Raw genomic sequence first — 27,276 nt, 5'->3', positions numbered from 1 at the left:
GGTATTTGCCGACTTAGCATCGTATGAACCGTCAATCACCAGCTACTACTAGCCAAGGTCTACAACATGACAATGGGTTGTAGCCTTAACAAGGGTCATCGCCACTCTTCTGCAGAGTCTCAGGTTTTCCGTCGACTTCAAAGAACAGCGTAAGCGATGGAGGCTACAGAAAAGCATGGAAATGTGCTGGATCCAATTCTGTTCAATATATATACGAATGACGAATCCATAGCACTCAACAGAAGGAGCTTCTTGTATGCCGATTACCTTGTTCTAGCCACCAAGAGCACTGATTTTGAACAGAACACCCTCATGAATGGCCTTAAATTTTCCTGATATTACACCCAAACCAACTTAAATCAAATCCCATAAAGGCACAAGTGTATGTTTTTCATTTCAGAAACAGGGAAGCTAGTCGTAAATTAAAGGTAGTACGGTCAGGTGGCCCGCCCGATTGGCAGTGTGGTCTAACGCACGGCTTTCCAGGCGGGAAGGAGAGCCTGGTCTCCGGCACGAATCCGCCCGGCGGCCTTTTGTCGAGGTCCGGTGAACCAGCCAGTCTGTGGATGGGTTTTCAGGCGGTTTTCCATCTGCCTCGGCGAATGCGGGCTGCTTCCCCTTATTCCGCCTCAGTTACACTATGTCGGCGAATGCTGCGAAAACAAGTTCTCCACGTACGCTCACACCACCATTACTCTACCACGCAAACGTAGGGGTTACACTCGTCTGGTGTGAGACGTTCCCTGGGGGTTCCACCGGTGGCCGAACCGCACAATAACCCTGGGTTCGGTGTGGGGCGGCGGAGGAGTGAAGTGGACTGCGGTAGTCATCGCGGGGTTGTGGACCACTGCGGCTGCGGCGGGGACGGAGCCTCTCCGTCGTTTCTAGGTCCCCGGTTAACATACAATACAATACAATGGTCAGGTGTCGACCTCGAAGACTGTGAGACCCTAAGTATCTAGGAGTGATACTTGACAGAAATCTTACTTTCAAGAAACACTGCATCATCTGCAAGTCAAAACTTTCCGCCGCGGAAACTGACAGGTCACAGTGGGGCAGTCAATCACTAAGTACACAAACCTCTGTAATCACGCTGCGCTATTCTGCGACAGGTGGACATATCTCTCAACGTCACCTGCAGAATCATCAACAGGCTACTAGAAACACAGTAAGTCGAATGGCTTTGCCAACTTGCAGGAGAGAACGCATCCTCTGTATGGGAACGAACCGCACCCGCAACGACTGACATCAAGGAGGAGTTTCCTTAGAACATCGACGGCACTTAGAACCACTTCTAAAAAATCTAGGTTGCAGCTATGGAGGACTACGACCTACCTTGCCCCTGGCCGGAAAAGAGTTTCAGAAACTATATCTTCTGGTTGTGATGAGAAATGGATGATTTGGAAGTCCCAGAATAGACTGAGATATGGAGTTGGCGGATCAAATGTTAATTTTACAACTAGGGCTACACTGATCAAAATTATATTCAATGTGACTGGGAGAAGATCAGACAGTTCATCATATGTTTCAGTGCCGACTGTATCCAACCTCCTACACAGAAGATCAGCTTCATGAAGGAACAGAAAATGCATTGGAAGTGGCCACGTTATGGGCAAAATGAATATAGTCGTAACTGTGTACAATGTGTGTGTTTCAGATACGAGAATAAGCAAATAAAATTGCAGTTTTAATGGCCATCAAGTGTATGTTATGTACGAAGTGTGTGAAATGTAAATACTTTTCCTTTCTCCCCCAAAACGTAATTCGGAGAGAAAGATCCATCACCGGGATTTACAAGATTTACTTGAGGCTTTGCATCATTACCTCGTCAAGCAGTCGTGCATGACCCACAATATGTTGATATATAAACGGAAAAACACATGAGCTCTAGTAAAAAAAGACAGTGTTGCGCTATAAAACAACTGCAAATTGCGAGAATTTGTATCACTGTTGGCCAACTTTGAAAAACGTCAAAAACACTCAAAATATGACCATACATGTTCTAACAACATATGTGTGTGTGTGTGTGTGTGTGTGTGTGTGTGTGTGGAAACGTGTATTCGTCATCGCGATACTGGCGTATCACTCGAAATGATGGTATGGGGTGCCATTGATTACACGTCTCGGTCACGTCTCGTTCGCATCGACGGCACTTTGAACAGTGGACGTTACATTTCAGATGTGTTACGACCCGTGGCTCTACCCTTCATTCGATCACTGCGAAACCCTACATTCCAGCAGGATAATGCACGGCCGCATGTAGCAGGGCCTGTACGGGCATTTCTGGATACAGAAAACGTTCGACTGCTGCCCTGGCCAGCACATTCTCCAGATCTCTCACGAACTGAAAACGTCTGGTCGATGGTGGCCGAGCAGCTGGCTCGTCACAATACGCCATTCACTACTCTTGATGAACTGTGGTATTGTGTTGAAGCTGCATGGGCAGCCATCCAAGCTCTGTTTGACTCAATGCCCAGGCGTATCAAGGCCGTTATTACGGCCAGAGGTGGTTGTTCTGGGTACTGATGTGTCAGGATCTATGCACCCAAACCGCGTGAAAATGTAAACACATGTCAGTTGTAGTATAATATATTTGTCCAATGAATACCCGTTCATCAACTGCATTTCTTCTTGGTGTAGCAATTTTAATGGTCAGTATCGTAGATGGTTGAGTGTCACAGACATACTAAAAAATATTCAGATTTGTTTGTGGAATATTATACGTATATGAAGACGGCTGTGTGGTATCCAGGTCAAATGATCTCAGTTTAGGTGTCTTTCCTTCATCTGCTCTTGAGTGTAGACAGCTGTAACCTCTTCGTTCTAATTCGTCTAATCGTACGAACCATTCTGGATTACAAAGTTTCTCGAGTTCTGGTATGCGGTGCAGGATATCTGTATTAAGTCCTGAGGTACTAAGTTGTACATAGTGAATCATTGTGCCCGGGAGAGCCATTTTCGACAAGCTTCCACCTCCGTGTCTGTTGCTTTTAAATGCATGTAAATGGGTAGGATATGGGCCGTGTCCCGATAACAGGCGACGCGTTTAACACTTCAGGCCGCTGCGCTTACAGTACAGTAGAGTACAGTAGCGTGCCAGTGGGCCACACGTACCTGGAACATGGGCAGGTGCAGCTCGGCGACGTGGCCGAGCAGGCGGAAGGTGGCGAGCGCGACGCTGACGGTGTGGGGCGGCAGCGGCGGGGGCGGCTTGGCGGCGGGCGCGCCCTGGCGCAGCAGCGCGCCGTACAGCATCGACACGGCGCCCACCAGCTCCGTCACCTGCAGGGCGCCAGACAGCTGCGTGCCGCCGTCCGCCGCGCCGCTGCACCTGCCGCACACACACACACAGCATGCGCTGCAGTCCTCGCGACGTCACCGCTCTCGTCCGTGCTTTCAGGGGAGGTACCGGCCAAATTCCAACCCGGTTGAAAAAACCAAAGAGTCGCAGGGGGCTGAAAATTCGTCTCGTAACTTCTCTGGCATACTGAATTAAGTAGATATATCCAATTTATTAAATAAAATATTTTTCATCACTTCCGAATATTTGAGTTCAGAAAAAAAAAACATTTTTTTTTTCAAATGATTATTATTTCAAACCCATACGTGAAGTTGTTGGTTATCACCGAATGTATTCATAAAAAAAGTCGAGCCAAAACTGTTTAAAACTGAAAGGGTAGTAGCAATTTTTATTGTAGTCATATTGATTTTTTTTTTTCAAAAATGTTGAAGTATAGTTAGTTTTCAAGCACCAGATAGATACGTACAACGCAGAAATTTAATTGAAACATTAATTGTGTCTGTATATGTGCATAAAATGTACGTACATCTGAAATCGTGTATGTAAGTGTGTCTAAAATATATGTTCATCCGAAATTAACGTAAATAAACAAGCGTAACTATAGTTTACATTCTTTTACATTTGCAAATTTCCTGACATGCGGAATAACATTCGCGGCGGACTCAGTTGTGAACTGGAAAGTAAATATTTATGAAGGTTTCCGGTCCAGGATGGGTGGCCGCGGTCAGGCGGATAATCAACATCCGAACACATTCATACTACAGTATACACATGCACTCTAGCGGTAACGCACCTGCAGTCTACGAACTCTAACGTAACGCGGAAGCCGGGTGACTGATGTGGACGACGCCTGGCGACCGCTTCCTTTCATTCCGCGTGGCCAGCTGCGGGTGCAGCCGGCGTCTCGCACATGCCGACGCAGCGGATACGCGAATGAGTGATGTAATATGCAAAACTAAAAGTACAGAATACACGTTTCATAGCATCAAGCCGTCTTTCATTTATTTTTCCTTCATACATCTACATGACTACTCTGAAATTCACATTTAAGTGCTAGGCAGAGGGTTCATCAAACCACAATCATACTTTCTCTCTACCATTCCACTCCCGAACAGCGCGCGGGAAAAACGAACATCTAAACCTTTCTGTTCGAGCTCTGATTTCTCTTACTTTATTTTGATGATCATTCCTACCTATGTAGGTTGGGCTCAACAAAATATTTTCGCATTCGGAAGAGAAAGTTGGTGACTGAAATTTCGTAAATAGATTACGTCGCGACGAAATCGTCTTTGCTTTAATGACTTCCATCCCAACTCGCGTATCATATCTGCCACACTCTCTCCCCTATTACGTGATAATACAAAACGAGCTGCCCTTTTTTGCACCCTTTCGATGTCCTCCGTCAATCCCACCTGGTAAGGATCCCACACCGCGCAGTAATATTCTAAATATTCTAACAGAGGACGAACGAGTGTAGTGTAAGCTGTCTCTTTAGTAGACTTGTTGCATCTTCTAAGTGTCCTGCCGATGAAACTCAACCTTTGGCTCGCCCTCCCCACAATATTATCTATGTGGTCTTTAATACTGAAGTTGTTCGTGATATTAACACCCAGGTACTTAGTTGAATTGACAGCCTTGAGAATTGTACTATTTATCGAGTAATCGAATTCCAACGGATTTCTTTTGGAACTCATGTGGATCACCTCCACTTTTCGTTATTTAGCGTCAACTGCCACCTGCCACACCATATAGCAATCTTTTCTAAATCGCTTTGCAACTGATACTGGTCTTACTAGATGGCCTTACTAGACGGTAAATTACAGCATCATCTGCGAACAACCTAGGAGAACTGCTCAAATTGTCACCCAGGACGCTTCCCTGGGGAACACCTGATATCACTTCAGTTTTACTCGATGATTTGCCGTCTATTACTACGAACTGCGATCTTCCTGACAGGAAATCACGAATCCAGTCATACAACTGAGACGATACCCCATAGGCCGGCAGCTTGATTAGAAGTCGCTTGTGAGGAACGGTGTCAAAAGCTTTCCGGAAATTCAGAAATACGGAATCAACCTGAGATCCCCTGTCGATAGCGGCCATTACTTCGTGCGAATAAAGAGCTAGCTGCGTTGCACAAGAACGATGCTTCCTGAAACCATGCTGATTACGTGTCAATTGATCGTTCCCTTCGAGGTGATTCATAATGTTTGAATACAGTATATGCTCCAAAACCCTACTGCAAACCGACGTCAATGATATAGGTCTGTAGTTCGATGGATTACTCCTACTACCCTTCTTAAACACTGGTGTGACCTGCGCAATTTTCCAATCTGTAGGTACAGATCTATCAGTGAGCGAGCGGTTGTATATGATTGCTAAGTAGGGAGCTATTGTATCAGCGTAATCTGAAAGGAACCTAATCGGTATACAATCTGGACCTGAAGACTTCCCCGTATCAAGCGATTTGAGTTGCTTCGCAACCCCTAAGGTATCTACTTCTAAGAAACTCATGCTAGCAGCTGTTCGTGTTTCAAATTCTGGAATATTCCATTCGTCTTCCCTGGTGAAGGAATTTCGGAAAACTGCGTTCAATTAACTCCGCTTTACCGGCACAGTCGTCGGTAACAGTACCATCGGCACTGCGCAGCGAAGGTATTTACTGCGTCTTGCCGCTTGTGTACTTTACATACGACCAGAATTTCTTTGGATTTTCTACCAAATTTCGAGACAATGTTTCGTTGTGGAACCTATTGAAGGCATCTCACATTGAAGTCCGTGCCAAATTTCGAGCGTCTGTAAATTTTAGCCAACCTTCGGGATTTCGTGTTCTTCTGAACTTCGCATGCTTTTTCCGTTGCCTCTGCAACAGCGTTCGGACCTGTTTTTGTGTACCATGGGGGATCAGTTCCATCTCTTACCAATTTATGAGGTATGAATCTCTCAATTGCTGTTGCTATTATATCTTTGAATTTGAGCCACATCTCGTCTACATTTGCATAGTTAGTTCGGAAGGAATGGAGATTGTCTCTTAGGAAGGCTTCTAGTGACACTTTATCCGCTTTTTTAAATAAAATTATTTTGCGTTTGTTTCTGGTGGATTTGGAAGAAACGGTATTGAGCCTAGCTACAACGACCTTGTGATCACTAATCCCCGTATCAGTCATGATGCTGTCTATTAGCCCTGGATTGTTTGTGGCTAAGAGGTCAAGTGTGTTTTCGCAACCATTTACAATTCGCGTGGGTTCGTGAACTAACTGCTCGAAATAATTTTCGAATAAAGCATTTAGGACAATCTCTGAAGATGTTTTCTGCCTGCCACCGCTTTTGAACAAGTATTTTTGCCAACATATCGAGGGAAGGTTGAAGTCCCCACCAACTATAACCGTATTAGTGGGGTATTTATTTGTTACGAGACTCAAATTTTCTCTGAACTGTTCAGCAACTATATCATCGAACTCTGGGGGTCGGTAGAAGGAGCCAATTATTAACTTAGTTCGGCTGTTAAGTATAACCTCCACCCATACCAATTCGCACTGAGTATCTACTTCGACTTCACTACAAGATAAACCACTACTGACAGACACAAACACTCCACCACCAATTCTGCGTAATCTATCTTTCCTGAACACCGTCTGAGATTTCGTAAAAATTTCTGCAGAACCTATTTCAGGCTTTAGCCAGCTTTCTGTACCTATAACGATTTCATCTTCTATGCTTTCTATTAGCGCCTGTAGCTCAGGGACTTTCCCAGCACAACTACAACAATTTACAACTATAATTCCGACTGTTCCTTGATCCAAGCACGTCCTGTATTTGCCATGCACCCTTTGATATTGCAGCCCAGCCCGTACTTTCCCGAGGCCTTCTAACCTAAAAAACCGCCCAGTCCACGCCACACAGCCTCCGCTACCCGTGTAGCCGCCAGCTGAGTGTAGTGAACTCCTGACCTATTCAGCGGAACCCGAAACCCCACCACCCTATGGCGCAAGTCAAGGAATCTGCAACCAACAAGGTCGCACAACCGTCTGAGCCTCTGATTCAGACCCTCCATCCGGCTCTGCATCAAAGGTCCGCAGTCGGTTCTGTCAACGATGCTGCAGATGGTGAGCTCTGCCTTCATCTCGTAAGCAAGACCGGCAGCCTTCACCAAATCAGATAGCCGCTGGAATCCAGAGAGAATTTCCTCAGATCCAAAGCGACACACGTCATTAGTGCCGACATGGGCTACCACCTGCAGCTGGCTGCACCCTGTGCTCTTCATGGCATCCGGAAGGACCCTTTCCACATCAGGAATGCCTCCACCGGAATGCACACGGATTGCACACTGAATTTCTGGCCCTCCTTAGCCGCCATATCCCTAAGGGGCCCCATTACGCGCCTAACATTGGAGCTCCCAACTACCAATAAGCCCACCACCCTCTGCGATTGCCCGGACCTTGAAGGCTGAGAATGACCCTCTGAAACAGGGCAGGCAGCTGCAACTGGCTCAGCCAGAGACAGTGCCTGAAACCTGTTTGTCAGACGCACCGGGGAGGCTTTCTGATCAGCCTCCGGGGACGTCTTTCGCTGCCTGCCACGCCTTGCAACGACCTCCCAATCAACAACAGGCGAGAGCTCAGCCCCACTGCGGGCAGCAACCGGGGCAACCACAGCGGCAGACCGATCTGGGGACAGACGGGACGAGGTTGACATCCCCGTGATACCCAAGTCCGGTTCCCCACAGTGGTGCCCATTGGCAACAGCCTCAAGCTGCGCGACCGAAGTCAGCGCCGCTTGCAGCTGTGAGCGAAGGGATGCCAACTCAGCCCTCATCCGAACACAGCAATCACAGTCCCTGTCCATTCTAATCGATGTTGAACAACAGTTACTGAAACACGAGTCCGTGCCTGGATATGGCAAGGGAAACACGCAAAGAATGTATGAACTAACCTGTACAAATGCCTAACGACTGCGCTACAATCTGCCTGAATTTACGATTACAGTAACTAAAACTCGAAATCTCACCTCCTATATAAAACTCTCACGCAATTTAAGTTAGAATCTACGAAGTAAACACTGGGCCAAACATTGCATAATGTCATAGTAACTCCATTTTAGCCAAAATCTTGTCACATATTGTATATACAAAGTTTTTGTAACCGATTTACACTTTTCGTATGTATCTGCTATTAAGAAGGTAACTATATTTCAATTTCTTTGAAAAAATCAAAACGAAAATTTGCTACTTCTCGTCAATTTTAAAAAATTTTTTGGCCCAAAAATTTTTGTGTATGTACCCATTGAACACAGCACGTCAGTATATTTTTAAATTTTTGTGAATACATTCCGTGACAACCAACAATTCAAAGTATAGGTTTGAAAAAATAATAAATTTTCGAGACTCAAAAATAATGAAAGAGATGAAAAAATTTTGTTTAGCAAATTCTATTTACCCATTGAACACAGCACGTCAGTATATTTTTTTTTTTTTTTTTTTTTTTAAACCGGGATTAAATTTCACCGATACCTCCCGTTAACGCTCGCGTCCGCATTCTACATAAACTGCCTGCTATACAGATGTAGCTGCGAGCATCAAAAACAGCAGGTTTATATAAATCTGTCATTATTAGACTAACAGAGATCTTGCTAAATACACTACCCAATATGAAGCACCAGAAGACATGGGCGGGTGCCAAACTGTAGCTCCTACACGTACACACAATCGGCAGATATTTAAATGATTAGACTTCTAATTATATGCGACAGGCATAAAGGCCACAAGACCGCGTTAGGGTTACACTTGTTTAGTGTTATAATACATATAATAGGGTACACAAAGCGTTAGATATTGAGTGATCGCTGTAAGGACACGAAGCTGCCGCATGCTCTTATGAGACAGTGTTGTCAGCACTTCACCGAGTTTTGTAACGGACCTTACTGCCAGTCTGCAGTACACTAGGAAGATGAATCGTCCAACATCCAGATATCTGAGGCCCTCGGATAGGACAGTTTCTCCGTATTAGACTGCATGGGAACGTGAGGGCAGGCAGAGCCGCTGCCAAGTTGCCGTCCACCCTGACCACCACAAGGGGGCATTGCCGTATTGTGCACCAACCACACTGTAAGCGCTGCACATTTGCTCCTGCTATCCGTGAGCAAGTTATGGGACTCCTTGCAATATACTGAGACATCCTGTACCATTTCTCGGAGACTAGCAGCAGCCAGACTAGAGAATTATCGTCCCATACGTTCTCTGCCGCTAACGTAACACAAGCGGCTGCGTTTGGAGTGGTGCTGTGACCGACCGAGAAGTGTGGACCACACTGCAGAATGGTGTCACACTGCGTTCAGCGATGATCATCGTCGGAGAGTATGACGAGAGGTCCCATTCTTCCACTGACTTCAGATCACGACTCCTAGTGACGGAGACAATTTTGCTGCCACAACGGTACGTCACGAACATCCTGCATCTTCGTGTGTTAACTGTCCTAATACAGTACCGTCGTGTTATTCCTCAACATGACATGCTCGTCCACACATGGAACATATTCCTATCAACGTGTCCAGAATGTTGAGGTACTACCTCTGCTCGGGTAGATTCCCAGCTCTGTCCTAGACAGTAGACGTGTTGGTCCAGCTCGGATATCATCCTAGTTTTATTTATTTATCGCATAGCAAAACATACGCAAAGATTACAAAACTACTACATGTCAACAAAATTACATAAATGACAAAAAATGAATACAGGTGTCAAGATCTTTTATGAATTTTACTACACCACTCGTTGCTGTCTGGAAATCTTCGAAAGGGCCCTTGTAGACATGTGCGTAACCAAGTCCAGAAAACATGAGCAACGGATTCTCGTTCCGCACGACATTCACAAGACGGTGATGATTTGCCCCACTTGCGGAGACTGTCTGCACATCTTCCATGGCCCGTTCGGATGCGGTTCAGGGTAGCCCAAATTACCCGAGGCTTGTCAAAATGGTTCAAATGGCTCTGAGCACTATGGGACTTAACAGCTGTGGTCATCAGTCCCCTAGAACTTACAACTACTTAAACCTAAATAACCTAAGGACATCACACACATCCATGCCCGAGGCAGGATGCGACCCTGCGACCGTAGCAGTCGCGCGGTTCCGGACTGCGCGCCTAGAACCGCGAGACCACCGGAGGCTTGTCAAATCCAGAGAGTTGCTTCTGGAATCAGGGCAGTTTCAAGCACAGTGGAGGACAGTTTTGTTGCCATCAGCGTTTCCATTCATCGATGGAACTGAATTCAATTTCCGTGAAAGCCCTGGTTGTGATAAGAGCGTGATGTCTTGATCTTGGTCTTTTTGGCTCCGTAGGAAATACATCGTTTAATACTGGAAGACCGGTGTTATTAGCAATGTTCTGGTATTCATGTAGTAGCAGAGGGCAATGACTGTTCGCGTCCGTGACATTCATTATTTCACGCGTGTCCTCTGGGTGATGGTTAAGAACGGTCACTTCAAGGCAAATATCCAAAGCTAAGATGAACATACAACTACAAAATCTGCAAAATCATCCAGAAGTTCAAGGATGGGGTACAACAGCTGAGGACCAGCTTTCCTCAGAAGAAGACACAACAGCTTTATGACACCATTCGCAGCCGAATCAGTGCATGCATCGAGTATAGAGAGGGTGCAACGTTATACTCATAAGCAGGCTCATACAGCCAAGTTGTTTATAAATGTGAGTCGATTTTATGATCACTACAATAGCATCACATATCCTCATCATCCGTGAAGTTTCATTTCTCCTCCTCCTCCCTTTTATCCTTGAAAGAATCCTGCTCCGTCTCTAATGAACTTGTTCTCGACAGGAGTTAAAACCTAATCTACCTTCTTATTTGCTTTTATTTTTGTCAGGAAGCGTGGCCGTGCGGTTAAAGGCGCTTCAGTCTTGAACCGCGTGACCGCTACGGTCGCAGGTTCGAATCCTGCCTAGGGCATGGATGTGTGTGATGTCCTTAGGTTAGTTAGGTTTAATTAGTTCTAGGTTCTAGGCGACTGATGACCTCAGAAGTTAAGTCGCATAGTGCTCAGAGCCATTTGAACCATTTTTTTGTCAGGAAGTGTCTATTCAACTTTATTAATCACTCACACTCTCGTTCAACACTGAAGCGCCAAAGAACTCGTATATGCATGCGTATTCAAATACAGAGAGATGTAAACAGGCAGAACAGCGCGCTGCTATCGACAACGCCTATATAAGACAACAAGTGTCTGGCGCAGTTGTCAGATTAGTTACTGCTGCTACAATGACAGGTTATCAAAATGTAAATGAGTTTGAACGTGGTATTATAGTCGGCGCACGAGCGATGGGACACAGCATCTCCAAGGTAGCGATGAAATGGGGATTTTCCCGTACGACCATTTCACGAGTGTACCGTGAATATCAGGATTCCGGTAAAACATCAAAACTCCGACATCACTGCGGCCGGGAAAAGGTCCTGCAAGAACGGGACCAAAGACGACTGAAGACAATCGTTCAACGTGACAGCAAATTGCTGCAGATTTCAATGCTGGACCATCAACAAGTGTCAGCTTGCGAACCATTCAATGAAACGTCATCGATATCGGCCTTCGGAGCCGAAGGCCCGCTGGTGTACGCTTGATGACTGCACGACACAAAGCTTTACTCCTCGCCTCGGCCCGTAAACAACGACACTGGACTGTTTATGGTTGGAAAAATCTTGCCTGGTCAGACGAATCTTGATTCAAAGTGTATCGAGCGAATTGACGTGTACGGCTATGGAGACAGCCTCATTAATCCATGGACCCTGCATATCGGCAGGGGAGTGTTCAACGTGGTGGAGGCTCTGTACTGGCGCGTCGCGTGTGCAGTTGGAGTGATATGGGACCCTGGTACGTCTAGAAACGACTCTGACAGGTGACACGTACGTAAGCATCCTGTCTGATCAACTGGAACCATTCGTGTCTGTTGTGCACTCCGACGGATTTGGGTAATTGCAGCAGGACAATGCGGCGCCCCAAACGTTCAGAATTGATCCAGAGTGGCTCTTCTGAGTTTAAACACTTCCACTGGCCACCAAACTCCCCAGACATGATCATTATTGAGACTAACTGCAATGCCTTGCAACGTGCTGTTCAGAAGAGATCTCCACCCCCTCTTAATGTTATCGATTTACGGACAGCTCTGCAGGATTCATGGTGTCAGTTCCCTCCAGAACTACTTCAGACATTATTCGATTCCATATCACGTCGTGTTGCGGCACTTTTGGGTGCTTGCGGGGACCCTACACGATATTAGGCAGGCGTACCAGTTTCTTTGGCTCTTCAGTGTAAATTGGAGATACCACAATAGCCGGGAACTGGGACTGGACAGTTCAGCCACTTACGGTTTAGACATTTACTGACACCATCAGATGTTCTACAACAAGAATAATAATAAGTAGATTCGAAACGTTGCTTTCGTCTGCCCACGCGCCGAGTCGCACTTACGGCTTCTGCCCCCCACCCCCACCCCCCGTAGCCACGCACTCTCCGGTCGCGTCGCGCAAGACAAATTACGAGACTTACTGCTCCCCAGAATTATTAGGAAGTGTTTACTGGCTGACCGGAATTAATTCTGTGAACTACTACACCCACTAAACCAGTTTATATATTAGCCGTCAGCATCACTTTGACCCGCCAGAAAGGGTTAAACTTTTCCCAACTCTGATACCAATCATTAAAAGTACTGTAGCTCCCTAATTACTATCAGCAAGACTCCGTCAGACTGGAATGTAGACACTGCGAAATAGTTCATCCACCGTCGCCAACTACTTACTAGCAATACAAATTTACAAATTTGTAAATCTGCAATCTTTGTGATAACTTCACATGTGGCAAATTGTTTTTGGTGTGTGTGTGTGTGTGTGTGTGTGTGTGTGTGTGTGTGTGGTGCTTTGCACAATATGGTGATGTACAAATTACATAAGTGCTGGATGTATTTTGGAATATTCGAAAAATACAATCCTACCACTTCGCAACAAAATCGCGCGGAATTTTCGACGGCAACAACATACCAAAAATACTTCGCCACAGTGGAAGAATAAAAATCGAAAATGTAAAGTGTATCTTGAAAATCATGTGAACAGCCGTCTGATGATGAACTTGCCAGTTCGAAACCGGTAACGGCGCTATTTACCTAAATAAACAGCAGTTTTAATAGTGGCTCGTTGCTGTCTTCTTCTTTGTAAGAATTAATCTACATTACAAATTCAGGAGATACGACGTCATCAACAATGAGCTGCGTGAAAATGAAAATGCAGGGAGAAATTCGCTAGAGACACAGGTGGACTATGTGTACAAATACGGGTGAAATATGTTAAATATATGTGACATCTGCGTACACGGCTGTTACTGCGCACAAGAAGCTCCTCCGAAATACCTGGATCGATTTCAACCAATCTTCGTACATATTACTCAGTGTTTGCAAAGAAATACGGAGAGGGTGAAAACCAGCAAACTTCTATTGCGGTGGGGGTGATGCACAGAGAAGGGTGGGGAAGGAGGGTGTGGACAGAGAGAGGAGGAGGAGGAGGAGGAGGAGGAGGAGTAGGAGGAGGAGGAGGAAGCAGATGGGGAGAGGGAAGAGACAGGCAGGAGGACGACGAGGAGGAGATTGATTAAAAGAAGATTGGAATAAATACATACTCGAGCAACGCTGGGTAGTGAGTTACTATTCTATAAAGAAGAATAGGATGTACGCGGCTACACTCCAAATCACACTTAAGTGCCCGGCGGTGTTCATCGAACCACCTCCACAATAATTCTCTATTATTCCACTCGCGAACAGCGCGGAAAACAAGAACACCTATATCCTTCCGTGCAAGCTCTGACTGCCCTTATTTGATTATTATGATCGTTTCGCTCTGTGTAGGGTCAAAAGCCTTCTGGAAACCTACAAATGCAATATGAAATCCCTTGTCGATAGCACTCAACACTTCATAAATCCGTGTTGACTGACTGACACCACTGGCCTGTGCAACTTTCCAGTCTCTGGGTACGGATCTTTCGTCGAGGCAGCACCTAGAACCTGTCCGTAAGATTAACCAGGGAGACCTACGTTTGGCCCTCTGGGAAGTCTTTCGCAGCTTGCCATGCCCCTAGGTGACATCCCACTCAACGACAGGTCAGGAGTCAACCTCAATGCAAGCAGTAACCAGGCTGGCCACTGGTGTGGACCGACTAGCGGACGTCCATTGGATCCCCACCAGCCGACCCACAACAGTGATGCCCATCCACTGCAGACTCAAGCTGTGTAACCGATGTCAATACAGCCTGGAGCTGAGCACCAAGTGTCACTAATTCAGCTAGCATCTGCACACAGAAATCACAGTCCCTATCCATACTGAAGGTGGTGGAAAACTACGTTATACAGAGAAACAAACGGCTATCGACACGAGCTGCGGAACTGTACTGCAAACACTGACGAAAACGCAAGAACTATATCTATGAAATATTAAACTAACACACAGAAATTCAAAATTAAACTACCAAAGCACATGGATGAAACCATATAACTCAGTCCTGGTTAGGAACTCGTAAAATGTCACAAAATCAGTTACTTCCCTATTACTGATGTTTCTCGGCCGGCGGCTGCTGACTGACTGAGTGACTGACTAATGCCAACGAGCGACCACTAGCTTTCAAAACAACGAACAAACGACCATCGACAATCGCAACGAAACTACTGTAGACACCGACGAAAACGCACGAACTGTGTCTAGTAAATTAGATTAGCATGCAGAGATTCAAAAGCTAAACTACCAAAGCACACAGGTGAAACTAAATAATTCGCTCTTGGTTAGGAACTTGCAAAATGTCACTAAACCGGTTTATTTTCCGACACAAACGAAATCGCGAGGACTGTGTCTATTAAATTAACACGCAGGAATTCAAAAACTAAACAACCAAAGCACACATATGAAACAATATAACTTGCTCATGGTTAGGAACTCGCAAAACGTTACAAAATTGGTTACTTCCATGCTGCTGCCGTTTCTTGCCCTGCCACTGCTGCTTATAGCTATGATCAAAAGTAACGTTAACAAAAAAAAAAAATCTGAAGACTTTATACATCCGATTTTCAGTCGAAAATGTTGTGTGTGTTTTCGAATGCTCAGCGAGTTTTTATTTTCGAAAATAATTGATCAGAATTTGCTTTAAATTTTGCTTGAAAAATTGAACAAAGTGCAGCACCGCATTCGAAATGTTGACTGTCTTTTTAAGGGTGGTATAAAGGTTTCAAAGAGGGTCGAGAAGAAGTACAAGACGACGACCGTACTGGACGCCCTAGCACGTCGACTACCGAAGACAATGTGGAAGAAGTAAAGAAAATGGTTCTGGGAAATCGCCGAATCACCATCAGAGAGGTTCCTGATGATTCTGAAATGTCCTTTGGCTCAAGCCAAGCAATTTTTTCGGATGTTTTGATCACGAAATGTGTAGCAGAAAAGTTTATTCCGAAATTGCTGAATCGACGTCGCGTAGACATCGCTCAAGAATTGTCGAATGAAGTCGACAATGATCCAAAATATAATTGCGTAGGCTTCCGCGGCCAGAGTCAGTTGAAATAAAAGTTTTCTGTACATCGTACCGCGTCATAATGTAAAAAAAAAAATTCGACTGGAGAAACCAGCGTTTCGGAAATGGTTACAGTGGCTCTCTTCAGGGTTTTCAGTAGACGAAGAAAAAGGCCACTGCAACCGTGGCCGAAACGCTGGTTTCTCCAGTAAAGTTCTTTACGTTATGACGCGGTACGATACTCAGAAAACTTTTATATCAACGACCCAGAACTTCTAAAGAAGGTCACAACAGATGACGAAACATGTATCTACGGGTATGACGTCGACACCAAAACCCAATCGTCCCACTGAAAACTAGCTGAACAGGCAAGTCCGAAAGAAGTTCGACAAGGTCGATTACAGGTGAATGTTCGTCTCACGGTTTTCTTTGATTACTATATGATAGTGCAACCTGAGTTCCTTCCTTATGGTCATACGGTCAATAAGGAATACTATGTGGAAATTATGCGTCGAAGAAAACAAGCACTATTGTGGCAAAACCACTCGTGAAAGCTGTATCACGATAATACTGCCGTTCACACCTCAAGGCTTGTTGTGATTTTCTGGAGGGGGAAAAAAAAAAAAAAAAAAAAAACAACCGCTGACACAAGTGCACTAGATTTGAGGGAGATTACTTTGAATGGGAGAAAGCTAAAAACAGAATGGATGCCCAACATCAAGAACAATATAATGTAGTTAAACACCGAAAATAGAACAATGAACCGCATGTACAGCTTTAAATATCTTGGGGAGTAGATCACAATCAATGGGCCAGATAAAAAAGCTATGAAAGCAAGAGCTAGAAAAATCAAAATAACTTTCCAAAGCATAAGAAATATTTATAACAGAGTGTATGTTTTTCGGAAGTACAAAACTTTATGATAACATCCCAAAACCTGTATGTATGAAGGGCTTTCAATAAGCAATGCAACACATCTATTTTCTGAAAGTACGTTCACTTCATTCAGGATTCCAACAACGGTATTATTCCCCAGTCTTTTGGATACAAAACCGTATTTTTCAACATAATCTCCGTTCAATGTGACAGCCTTTCGCCACCTTACTGGGAGGGCCTATGGGCCCGCATGGTACCACTCTACTGGTCAACATCGGAGCCAACGTCTTAATGCATCAATAATCTCCCCATTATCCACGTACTGGAGTGCATCCTTAATTGGGCCAAACAGATGGAATTCGGGAAGGTGCGACATCCTGCAACACACGTTCGAGTGCCCCAACTGGTGGATGAATGTGTCAGTGCTACTAAGAGAGACGTCCAGTTCAACAGCGAGGTCTTTGACTATGATCCGTCGACAACTTCGAATAAGAGTGTCCGCACGTTCCAACACTGCAGGAGTCATAGCTGTGTGCAGCCAGCACGCGAGAGATCAGACAGGTTTGCGTGACATTATTGCGATGACGAAATACGCCTCGCCCGATGACTTACCGTGCTTTTGTCCATTTCCGAGTCTCAGTTGAGATTCTGCAAAGGCCTATGAATATCTGCGATGCTCTTATTTTATGCCAAAAGCTCTGTCTGGAACGCACCTCCATTACAGACGCCATTTTGAAGGGTAAGTATAGCGCCGCCAGCAATCGGAAATCATGAGACTGTAGCGGCTGAAGCTGCAAGATTCCACGAAATCCCACATCCGCATTTTTTCAACCGAAACTGGCCGACAAAAAATGTGTTGCGTTACTTACCGAACGCTTCTCGTATATGCATCTGAGTGCGTGTTTACTAATGGAATTAGAATGAAGAGAAAGAAAGATCTTACACAAAATAATCATTCCAAATTATAAAAACTGGATTATATTATGTATAGGCCTTTACGGGCGCGCCTGGTAAGTGAGTCTGAGATGGTGAGTCCCGCAGACAACCGGTGACAGAGTTGTCATTGAGGTTGACGCAGGTAAGACCTTTGTGGCCACCGCCGAGGAGGATAGCGAATCTGAATGGAAGTCGCCAGAATTCCAATCTACCTGCCACAGTGCGCATTCACACTGGCCGATTAGAGTGAACGGCCAAAGACGGAGAAACATCGTCATGACTATGTATGAATATGAATGATACACACATAGCAAATAGCCTTGTATAAAATTCAGACTCACCTTTCCACAGAGAGTCTCACGGTGGAATTACGAATAATACGACCTCTACTTTTTGTACAGTACTTCATAGCTTATAGCAAGTTCAAGTTGTATAAATACGATAATTATATGAAAATTAGAAACTGCAATACCAAAACAGATATAAGACCTAGGGAGGTGTCGTTCGACAGCTCATACCATTAGCTACCGGAACTCACCATGATCAGTAGTGTACACAAATTTATTTAGCTGGCAGGCACGAAGGCGTGCTGATGAATTTAATTACTTAACTGATTATAGAAAACAATCAATTGCTCAGACAGATACAACAATGTATCTTCGGATAAGACACTAACTTAAGAAATTGGCTTAGATACAGACATTTCATTACATAAGGACCAATTAATTAACATGATTAAATGGAGGAAGTAATATTCTTGATAGCGGAGAACTGTATAGAACGGAGTAATTTTGTGTGCAACAACAACAAAAGGAGGAGAAATTCTGTAAGACATATCATAAACGTAATCTCATCATTAGAAATAAGCAGTATCCTATGTTTTGTTTCCAAAGATCGCAACGTGCGATTCAGTCAATGAACTATATCTCCAATAATATTAGTTATAGAAATAAGATCGAGGCATGAAGATCAATTTTAGTTTGAAGTTAGTTTCCACTAAATTTCCATTATTCCCGAGCAGTATCCAGTGTGGAACGAGACGGCGCTATGTATGAGCGTTTGCAAGAACAGTTCGAACGTTGAACAACGCTGAACCACTAACGGTTTGGGGAGTGTCTATTTCCAGGGGGCATCAAGGTCGTTTCAATTTTCGAGTAGCTACCGTTTTTGAACTTCTTTTCTCTGTATAGAGTACTTGGAACTTAGAAATATTCCGTGAGTATTTGGAAGACTCTTTACTTTAAACGACAAGAGCAACTGTAATCAATAATCTTCATATTTAATAGCTGCTGAATGCTCTGTCATTTTATTATTAGAATGAGGCTCGAGCTAATGTTATAAATTATTTACAAGTGCGAAGATTGTTAAGAAAGACTATTGAATTCCAATGAACTTACGCGAATTCATAACTCTTAATAATTCTGAATTATAGTGAACTGACTGATATGAATAGCTGCTTGGTTTGCTCCCTCCTTCAGCACTTGTTGCCGAAGCCTATCGTCTACACAGTGACCATACAGATATTAGTGGTAATCTGAAGTTGCATCTCATATGAATAAACTTTGTTTTAAACCCGTTGTGTGTCGCCAATCTCCACTTAGATTTCGACTCTACAGCCATGTATTCGTAAGTTTCAGACAGCAGCAGGTCAACGCTCACTGAATCACAAGGACGTAATATGGCCATGTATAGTCACCCCCTAAGACAGACCGCGACCCGAATTTGAAGTTACATTGTCCCGCCATACGAACAGCACAGAAATCTGATTACAGAGGCAGCGCGCAGGCTCTACAGAAAAAAAAATCATGCAAGAAATATATTCTAAAATAGAAAAAATTTCGGTTTTGTGGGCACGTGCAAGAATAAATGATTCCAATTGCACGACACGCATTTTCAACATTTTATACTTGAAACCGAAACCAAGACTACCATTACAAGTAAAAAAAAAAAAACCAAGAAGAAATCAATGTATTACCGGAAGACGCGCTAAACAGATTTATCTTCATAACAGCTGCAGTGGCCTAAATCACTTTCCGAGGCGAGAAATTAACGACTTGTGGCTAAAGGTCCTATAAACGCCGTGCTACACACTGAGAATCCAGATAAAATGGAAAAGAAAAACTGAGATCAAATACCGTAATGTCTGTGAGCGTGATGATGATGATGATGTTGTTTGGTTTGTGGGGCGCTCAACTGCGTGGTTATCAGCGCCCGTACAATTACCCAATTTTTGCTCAGTCCAATTTCGCCACTTTCCTGGATGATGATGAAATGATGAGGACAACACAAACACCCAGTCATCTCGAGGCAGGTGAAAATCCCTTACCCCGCCGGGAATCGAACCCGGGACCCCGTGCTCGGGAAGCGATAACGCTACCGCGAGACCACGAGCGGCGGACGTCTGTGAGCGTATCGTGATCCTCAGATGGCGGATTAACGGAAAAATAGTTCAATAAAAATAATGAAAACTGCAACTACTGAGGTTTCGCAATACATGAATTAACACACAATGTTTTTTTTCTTTTTGAAACAAAAATAAACCTCGGAATATACAAGTACTGAAGAAAAAACTCAATGACGTGTGCATTACAATATAAGACAACTGAAATGTCTTTTGTGAAAGACTTTCCTACGGCACTACTTTTTATGGCACCGTTTACAAATATTGGAGCGTGGTCCAAGCTTTTATATAATATCTGTCAAAGATCTTTGGCATCTTATACGGACCTCACCTCTTCTCCGCCACGGTTATCCTATAATCAATCCCGAGACGTTGAGATTCATATGTGAAACACAAAGAAGAATAACAGTTGCTACTCACGAACTGATCCCGTGGAAATACATAGCCTCTTGCGAAGTTGGACTCGTTCAAGCGAGTGAAACGTACACTTTTTTATTATTGGTATAATAATTACTGTAACGATTTAATAGTCAATAAACACTTTGAACCAATGAAACTGGCGATGAAAAAAGTGCAGTTCGTGTATTTAAAATACACCTACAGGCTGCTTATGGTGTCGTATTGCATGGCAATATGCGTTCGATACCGACAAGCTACCCGGCGTTACCTGGTTATTTATCCAGCCCAATCTGACAGTAGGCAGGAAAAGTAATGAAATCTGTCTACAGGATTAAAGTTGTTCCGCGCATTCCACAGTTACACGTAGAAAATCCGGACGCTACGAATTCGACACTAATATCAGTTGTATTCGATTATCTGCAAATTACACTTCCTTCCCACCACCCTATCAACCCTCCTAGCGGCGCTTGGAATTTATTTCCTCCACAGTATTTGTACCTAGATACCAACCAATATGTGTTACATATATCCAATCCCATCCCTAAGTGCTTCGGGGAGCTCTGTCACGGCATATTGTTTTTTACCAAATGGTTCAAATGGCTCTGAGCACTATGGGACTTAACATCTGTGGTCATCAGTCCCCTAGAACTTAGAGTTACTTAAACCTAACTAACCTAAGGACATCACACACATCCATGCCCGAGGCAGGATTCGAATCTGCGACCGTAGCGGTCACGCGGTTCCAGACTGAAGCGCCTAGAACCGCACGGCCACACCGGCCGGCTTTTTTTACCAGATGGTATGTCATACTTGTAGGAAATTTGGTTTAAATTGCTGCAAGCATTATACAGTTATGATTTAGATGTCACGCCTTCTTAATGCGACTTCACCCTCAGAGAATAAAATTCATCAGAACTGTTACTATTTAGAAGGCCCCAAAAACTATAGAACCGACACGTTTTCTACACGTCTTTCCCTTCACTAACTCCATCTCTTCTCTAAGAGTGCTAGGAGTGTCTCATCTAAACAGTATATGTTTCCAAATAGTAACTCATACATGTACCAAGTTGGGATGAAATTGCTGCAGCGGTTTCAGATTTTTAATTAGGTATCTCTACTTCCCTACCCCAAAAATAGGCGTAACTAAATCAACGGAGTATCAGTTTTGGTTGAAACTGCTCGTTAATACTTGGAGTGAGTTATTTGGGGGAAAAACAGGAACCAGCTTCATATTTGTACATGGTTTCGGCATTACGTTTTTCCGACTTCAAATTACTCAGTAACAGTCTAACTGTGCATCTCAAATGTATTTTCGTGTAGCAAAGTACAAAAGAAGTTGTGCTTCTTTGGATACTTATTGTTTTGTTCGAGAGCTACGCCGGGAACTTCTATACGAAAGAAAGTCAGAAGCAACCTCTAACGACAGATGGAGCACACGCCGACTGGTTCAGTCAGTATCATATTGTAAGAACCGACAAAGGTCAAAGAGAATAAGTGGCAAATACACAACTGTGGTTTCTGATTTTCCTTTTTACTTGATATTCAGTTCATACACTCCAACTAAATTCCAAGCTTGTACTACTATAGACAGACTTCCGAGTACAATTAGGCATCCATGTGCTCTAACACTCTAGGCTGTGACGATATAACTCTCTGCATCCGCATTTTGCAAGCCACTTCACGGTGTGCCGTGGAAGTGACTTCTTGCGCCAAAATAATTTCCATCCTTTTTCTCGTCCATTCGCGTATGATGGCGTGGGAAAAACAGCTGTCGGTATACCTCTCTGAGATCACGTATCCTCTCGAAATTTTAGTAATAATCCTCCACACGATGCGTAACGTCGGTTTTTTAAGCATCTGTCATTGGAATTTGATAAGAATATCAGGAAGACTCTCGTGCTTTCTAAAAGAACCCAAGACTAAATAAATGCGGCACTCTTCACTGGATCATCTTTGTATCATCTATTCATTCCACCTGATGTAAATAGGAGACTTTTCTATCACCAACGCGCATCCACGTGGAGAGATGCCAACGACCGTTTCATTCAGCCTTACAATGAAAGGGATAGGGAATATTTAATTAATTTAAAATCCAAATCTGGATCGGTCCTGGAGACGTGCACAAACTTCCAATTATCACCAAGTAGTACACAATCCTTATGCTTGCAAATTTTATGATTCCTTCACAGGAGAGACAAATATCATACCACCATTTTAGGCCGTCGAGGTATGGAAGTATCATTTACGGTTACAAGTGTCTGTGTCTATACAGTGTGTGTATGTTCACGCTGTGGACTCCGCGATAATTGAAACTTCGGGTCGTACCTGTAACGTGTCGGATAACCGAAGAGGACCACTCGCGATAAGCGAGAAATCCGGGTTCGGGTGCAGGTCTGGCACAAATTTTCATCTGTCGCTAACAGCTGACGTCAATACAGATTCGAAAATGCGAATCAAAATCGTAATATTTCTTCAAGCCGTTAATAATGCGTGAGCTTAACACGTGTTCCACAATTGTGTAACAGATTGACTTCAGCTATACAGGCCTGTAATCAGGCTCATTGTACTCGGTGGTAAAGTACTAGAATACCCATACAAATGTCTTGGGTCCGATCACCTAACAGCCCTAGGATTTAGTTACTCACAACTACGCACATAAAAAAATATGTTTATTACATGCCCTTTTTCGGTGTTATCTTCTGACAGTTTATTTTCCATGTGTTGTATGTTCTTTCCTTTTGTCTTATTTCATGTTTTTTCAGTGTTCTGTTGCATGTAAGAACATATCAATGAATTTCATTACATTTATCGACGTCACATATCCTGTAGTGTGATTGGCTGTTAGAAGCAAACCAAGGAAGCGCCATGGTAATTACGAGCTTGCAAAGGTAACACGCTATACTTGTTGGTTGTCGTATTTATATTTGTGCACTACAAAAAGATCCAGTTTAATGCTTACACCGTATTTAAGATTATTAAGAACGCGTCCTTTTTTTACAATTTGCTGCGCGAAAGTTTCGGAAAATGTGACGTCAACGAATAAAACAGTTACCGGAATAGACTTCCTTCGAAGTAAGGTATTTTCGTTTCACGTCGCATCTAGAGCATCAGGTGTTTACGAGGGAAATGGTAATTTTTATGTCTGTTATAGCGAACCTCAGCCTTGAGAAATAAGTCAAGATCCAATTTCAACATGTAATCAATATCAGTTAATGAACTAGTGGCCGTAGATTTCCTTTTTTTCTCGGAAATAAGGAAGAAGCCAAATTACGTGTTGTTTCGAAGAAACCACCGATTTCGAGTTATCGTTAATGGCGAATTTTCCTGTCGCTACTTACAACTTCTTTCACTTCTGGCTATGTTTTTTAATGTGAAAAACGCAGGGTTTCGCCGTGTTTCGGAGCCCATGTCCAACTGTAGGTTCTCCTATAACTGGCCGTGCAAGTCAGTTCGAAAGCCGAAGAATCACTAACAGGGCCATTCCTAGTGCAGCACAGAGGAGTTGAAACCAAACTTGGCGTTGATGACGGCATTATTGGACTTCTCCACCGCACAAGTACCGGCAGAAGAAAGAGGAAAATTCTCGATGGGCTCTGTAAGCACTGACACACACCGGCTGAGAACGACCGCACGCCGTGTTATCGGTGCGCGGCGCCAGGGCGGGCCGTCGCCTCCCGCGTGCCTCCCCTACCATTAGCCCGCGCAGCATGCGCCACTATCTGGGATTATACATTTCGGGAGAAAGCCGGGGGTGGCGCATGCAGGGGGCGACTCGAGGGGGCGGCGAAAGGGACAGTCCGTCCACACTGCAACCGGCGGAGATCGCGCGTTACTTCGTGAACAATGCAGGCCCGCTCTCTGAACAGCATTGTAATCTATGGTTTGGCTGTCAGACACTCAAGAGGGGTGACTGCTGCAACCTCGGCGGGATGTTCTTTCCACAACTCCACACTGCGGAGGCATTTAAGATTGTGCATATAGCCGTATACAACACGAAAGTCAATTAATCGCGCATCAGTGTCGGCGAAAAGCGGACCCATGAAGCCAGTCAACCCAGTGACTAAACAGTAATTTCACATCAGCCGGCCAGCAGTCAAGTAGTCATGACAATAGAAGTTTCGTATCGTCATAGCTATGAAATCCGTGGCTTTACAAACAACGTGTCTGAACCAAACTAAACAAGCACAGACAAAAAAGTTGTGCTGAATAATTCAAACAATGTTGGAGGGGGAGACAATTTAAATGACTGGGGAGTAATAACGAATTGAGTCTGACAGGTTTCAATTTTGGGTCCATTCCTACTTCACTTGCGTGAATGACAGTCCGTTTAAAAGTCGTCAAGCAGCATTGGGATTTTGCAGACGATAACATTCTTATAACAAATCCCACGGGAGAGAAAGAAACAGAATGGCGTTTTTCATAAAATTACTAAGTGGTTTTCTGAAAATGAACTCTCCCCAAACTTTGTAAAACACACTCTACTCATGAAACTTCCTGGCAGATTAAAACTGTGTGCCGGACCGAGACTCGAACTCGGGACATTTGCCTTTCGCGGGAAAGTGCTCTTGCCCGCGAAAGGCAAAGGTCCCGAGTTCCAGTCGCGGTCCGGCACACAGTTTTAATCTGCCAGGAAGTTTCATATCAGCGCACACTCCGCTGCAGAGTCAAAATCTCATTTTGGACACTATACTCAGTTCTGCGCAACAGAGTCTTAGCAATAACTGACGTAGCACACGGACAGAAATCAGTAAGAAGGGTAAAATGTTCCACCGTGTTGGATGTACATATAGCTTAAAACTTGGAATGGCAGAAGCATACTACTGAGTCACCTCACATATTTTGCATACCTCCACTCAATAATGTCTTATGGAATAATTTTCTGAAAACTGAGTAATAAGAACAATATGAAGTGTGATGATGATGATGTTCGGTTTGTGGGGCGCTCAACTGCGTGGTTATCAGCGCCCGTACAATGACCCAATCTTTGCTCAGTCCAATTTCGCCACTTTCCTGGATGATGATGAAATGATGAGGACAACACAAACACCCAGTCATCTCGAGGCAGGTTAAAATCCCTGACCCCGCCGGGAATCGAACCCGGGACCCCGTGCTCGGGAAGCGAGAACGCTACCGCGAGACCACGAGCGGCGGACAATATGAAGTGTGTATCCGTTAGAAAGGAAATAATGATTGCTAAAAACAGAGTAATAAGAACAATAAAACGTGTTTAATGCAATCATCTTGTAGGTATCTCTTCAAGAGCTTACGCTATTAAGTTTCATCATAAAGAACCCATCGCAATTTGAGAAAAGTAATGGGGTCCATATCTAAAACACTAAAAGGAAACTGACATTCATCACACATAATTAAAGCTGCACTGCCTCAGAACTGAGTTCAATATGCAGTAACAAAAATTTTGCATCATTTTTTCAATAACAAAATGCTTTATACATAGGTAAATCAAGTTTTAAGTCTAACCAAAATTAATATCTTGTGGATGAATCCTTCTATTCCATAGAGGAATCTTTACTTGTAAACTGGCGGCCTGTAGAAGATTTGCATGAATGTGACAAAATATTGTGTTCATTAATGTTAACACTAATCATGTACATAGAGCGTCTAAGATGATTCGTTCCACATTATTCGCTTAAAGGGATTACTTACCATGCAACATTTACGTGATTTTCTTTTTTCCATCTTTTATTTCGCTTCACAAATTTCAGTCACGGCTAGCTTTGGATTACGCCTTCACCACAACATTTCAAAATTAACAAGTTCAGTGTTTGAGTTGGCGATTGTTAGCTTTATTCGCTCTACCTCTTGAACGGTCCCTCCTCTTTTGAGCGACTGGTTCATCTCCGGGGATGGCGCAAAAGGGATATGATAAAACTACATGGGTTGGAAAAAAAATATGGAAACCCCAAAAACACAACACATTATCATGCCTAATACGGTGCACCGAAGCAGTTGGACTAAAAACAACTTCCAGTCGTCTCGGAATGTATAAATTCAGATCCTGTATGGTTTTCAGGGGAATCATATACCACTCTACCTGCAAAATAGTGGAAGGTTCAGGTAACAATGATGGGGGTGCTTGGTAATAACGCACCCTTCAAAGCAGACCACAAATGCTCAATAATAGTGAGATCTGGTAATAATTATGGTTACCAGTAGAGATGCAACAATTTATCCTCGTGCTCACAAAAGCAGTCCTGCACGATGCGACCTGTGTGAACAGGCGTCCTGCCGACTCGAACACATTATCACCATTGATTGGGTAGTGAACATTGCATCACCGGGTGGACCTGATCAGCCAAAACATTTACATAACCCTTGGAAGTAATGCAACCTTCAGGAGTAACCATGAGGCCTGTGGAATACCACAATATGGCTGCCCAAATTGCCACCGAACCCCCGCCATGTTTCACTCTTGGCACGTAAACTCCGCCAGAAGATGGAAACCGGGTTAAACATGACACACCCGACCAAATGACATTCTTCCATTGCTCCATAGTCCAGGTTTTACAGCTTTAGTACCATGTCTTCCTGTTACAGACATTTGCAGACTGAGGAGCGTTTTGGAATTCCAGCTCCCCCTGCAATTCCCTGCTTATGGAGCTCCCTTCACGTAGTTTTTATCCTGACAGGGTTCGCGATTACGATTCAGCTCTACAGTGACTTTTGGAGCAGTCGTCCTATTATTTTTCGTCACCATCCCGTTCAATGAGCGTCTGTCATTGCCGAATGCGATGCGACTTTGCAGATGTTGTTTTTCCACTTTACCTGTATGCGGTATAAATCTTGGATACGGGGCCTCTTGACAC

At 44.0% G+C, this 27,276-nt stretch overlaps 1 protein-coding gene across 5 annotated transcripts in view; it reads right to left on the bottom strand.

Annotated features, from left to right (window-relative positions):
* LOC126088119 (S phase cyclin A-associated protein in the endoplasmic reticulum) overlaps positions 1-27,276 on the bottom strand; it is a 581,441-nt gene that overhangs the window by 96,479 nt on the left and 457,686 nt on the right. For all 5 annotated transcript variants that reach the window (XM_049906219.1, XM_049906218.1, XM_049906220.1 and 2 more), the window contains one exon: positions 3,115-3,331. In XM_049906219.1, the coding sequence (XP_049762176.1) occupies positions 3,115-3,331 (217 nt within the window). The remainder of the gene's footprint in view (positions 1-3,114; positions 3,332-27,276) is intronic.

Source organism: Schistocerca cancellata, chromosome 6, assembly GCF_023864275.1.
Source record: "Schistocerca cancellata isolate TAMUIC-IGC-003103 chromosome 6, iqSchCanc2.1, whole genome shotgun sequence".
NCBI lineage: Eukaryota > Metazoa > Arthropoda > Insecta > Orthoptera > Acrididae > Schistocerca > Schistocerca cancellata.
This window is presented reverse-complemented; position numbering and strand designations above follow the sequence as displayed.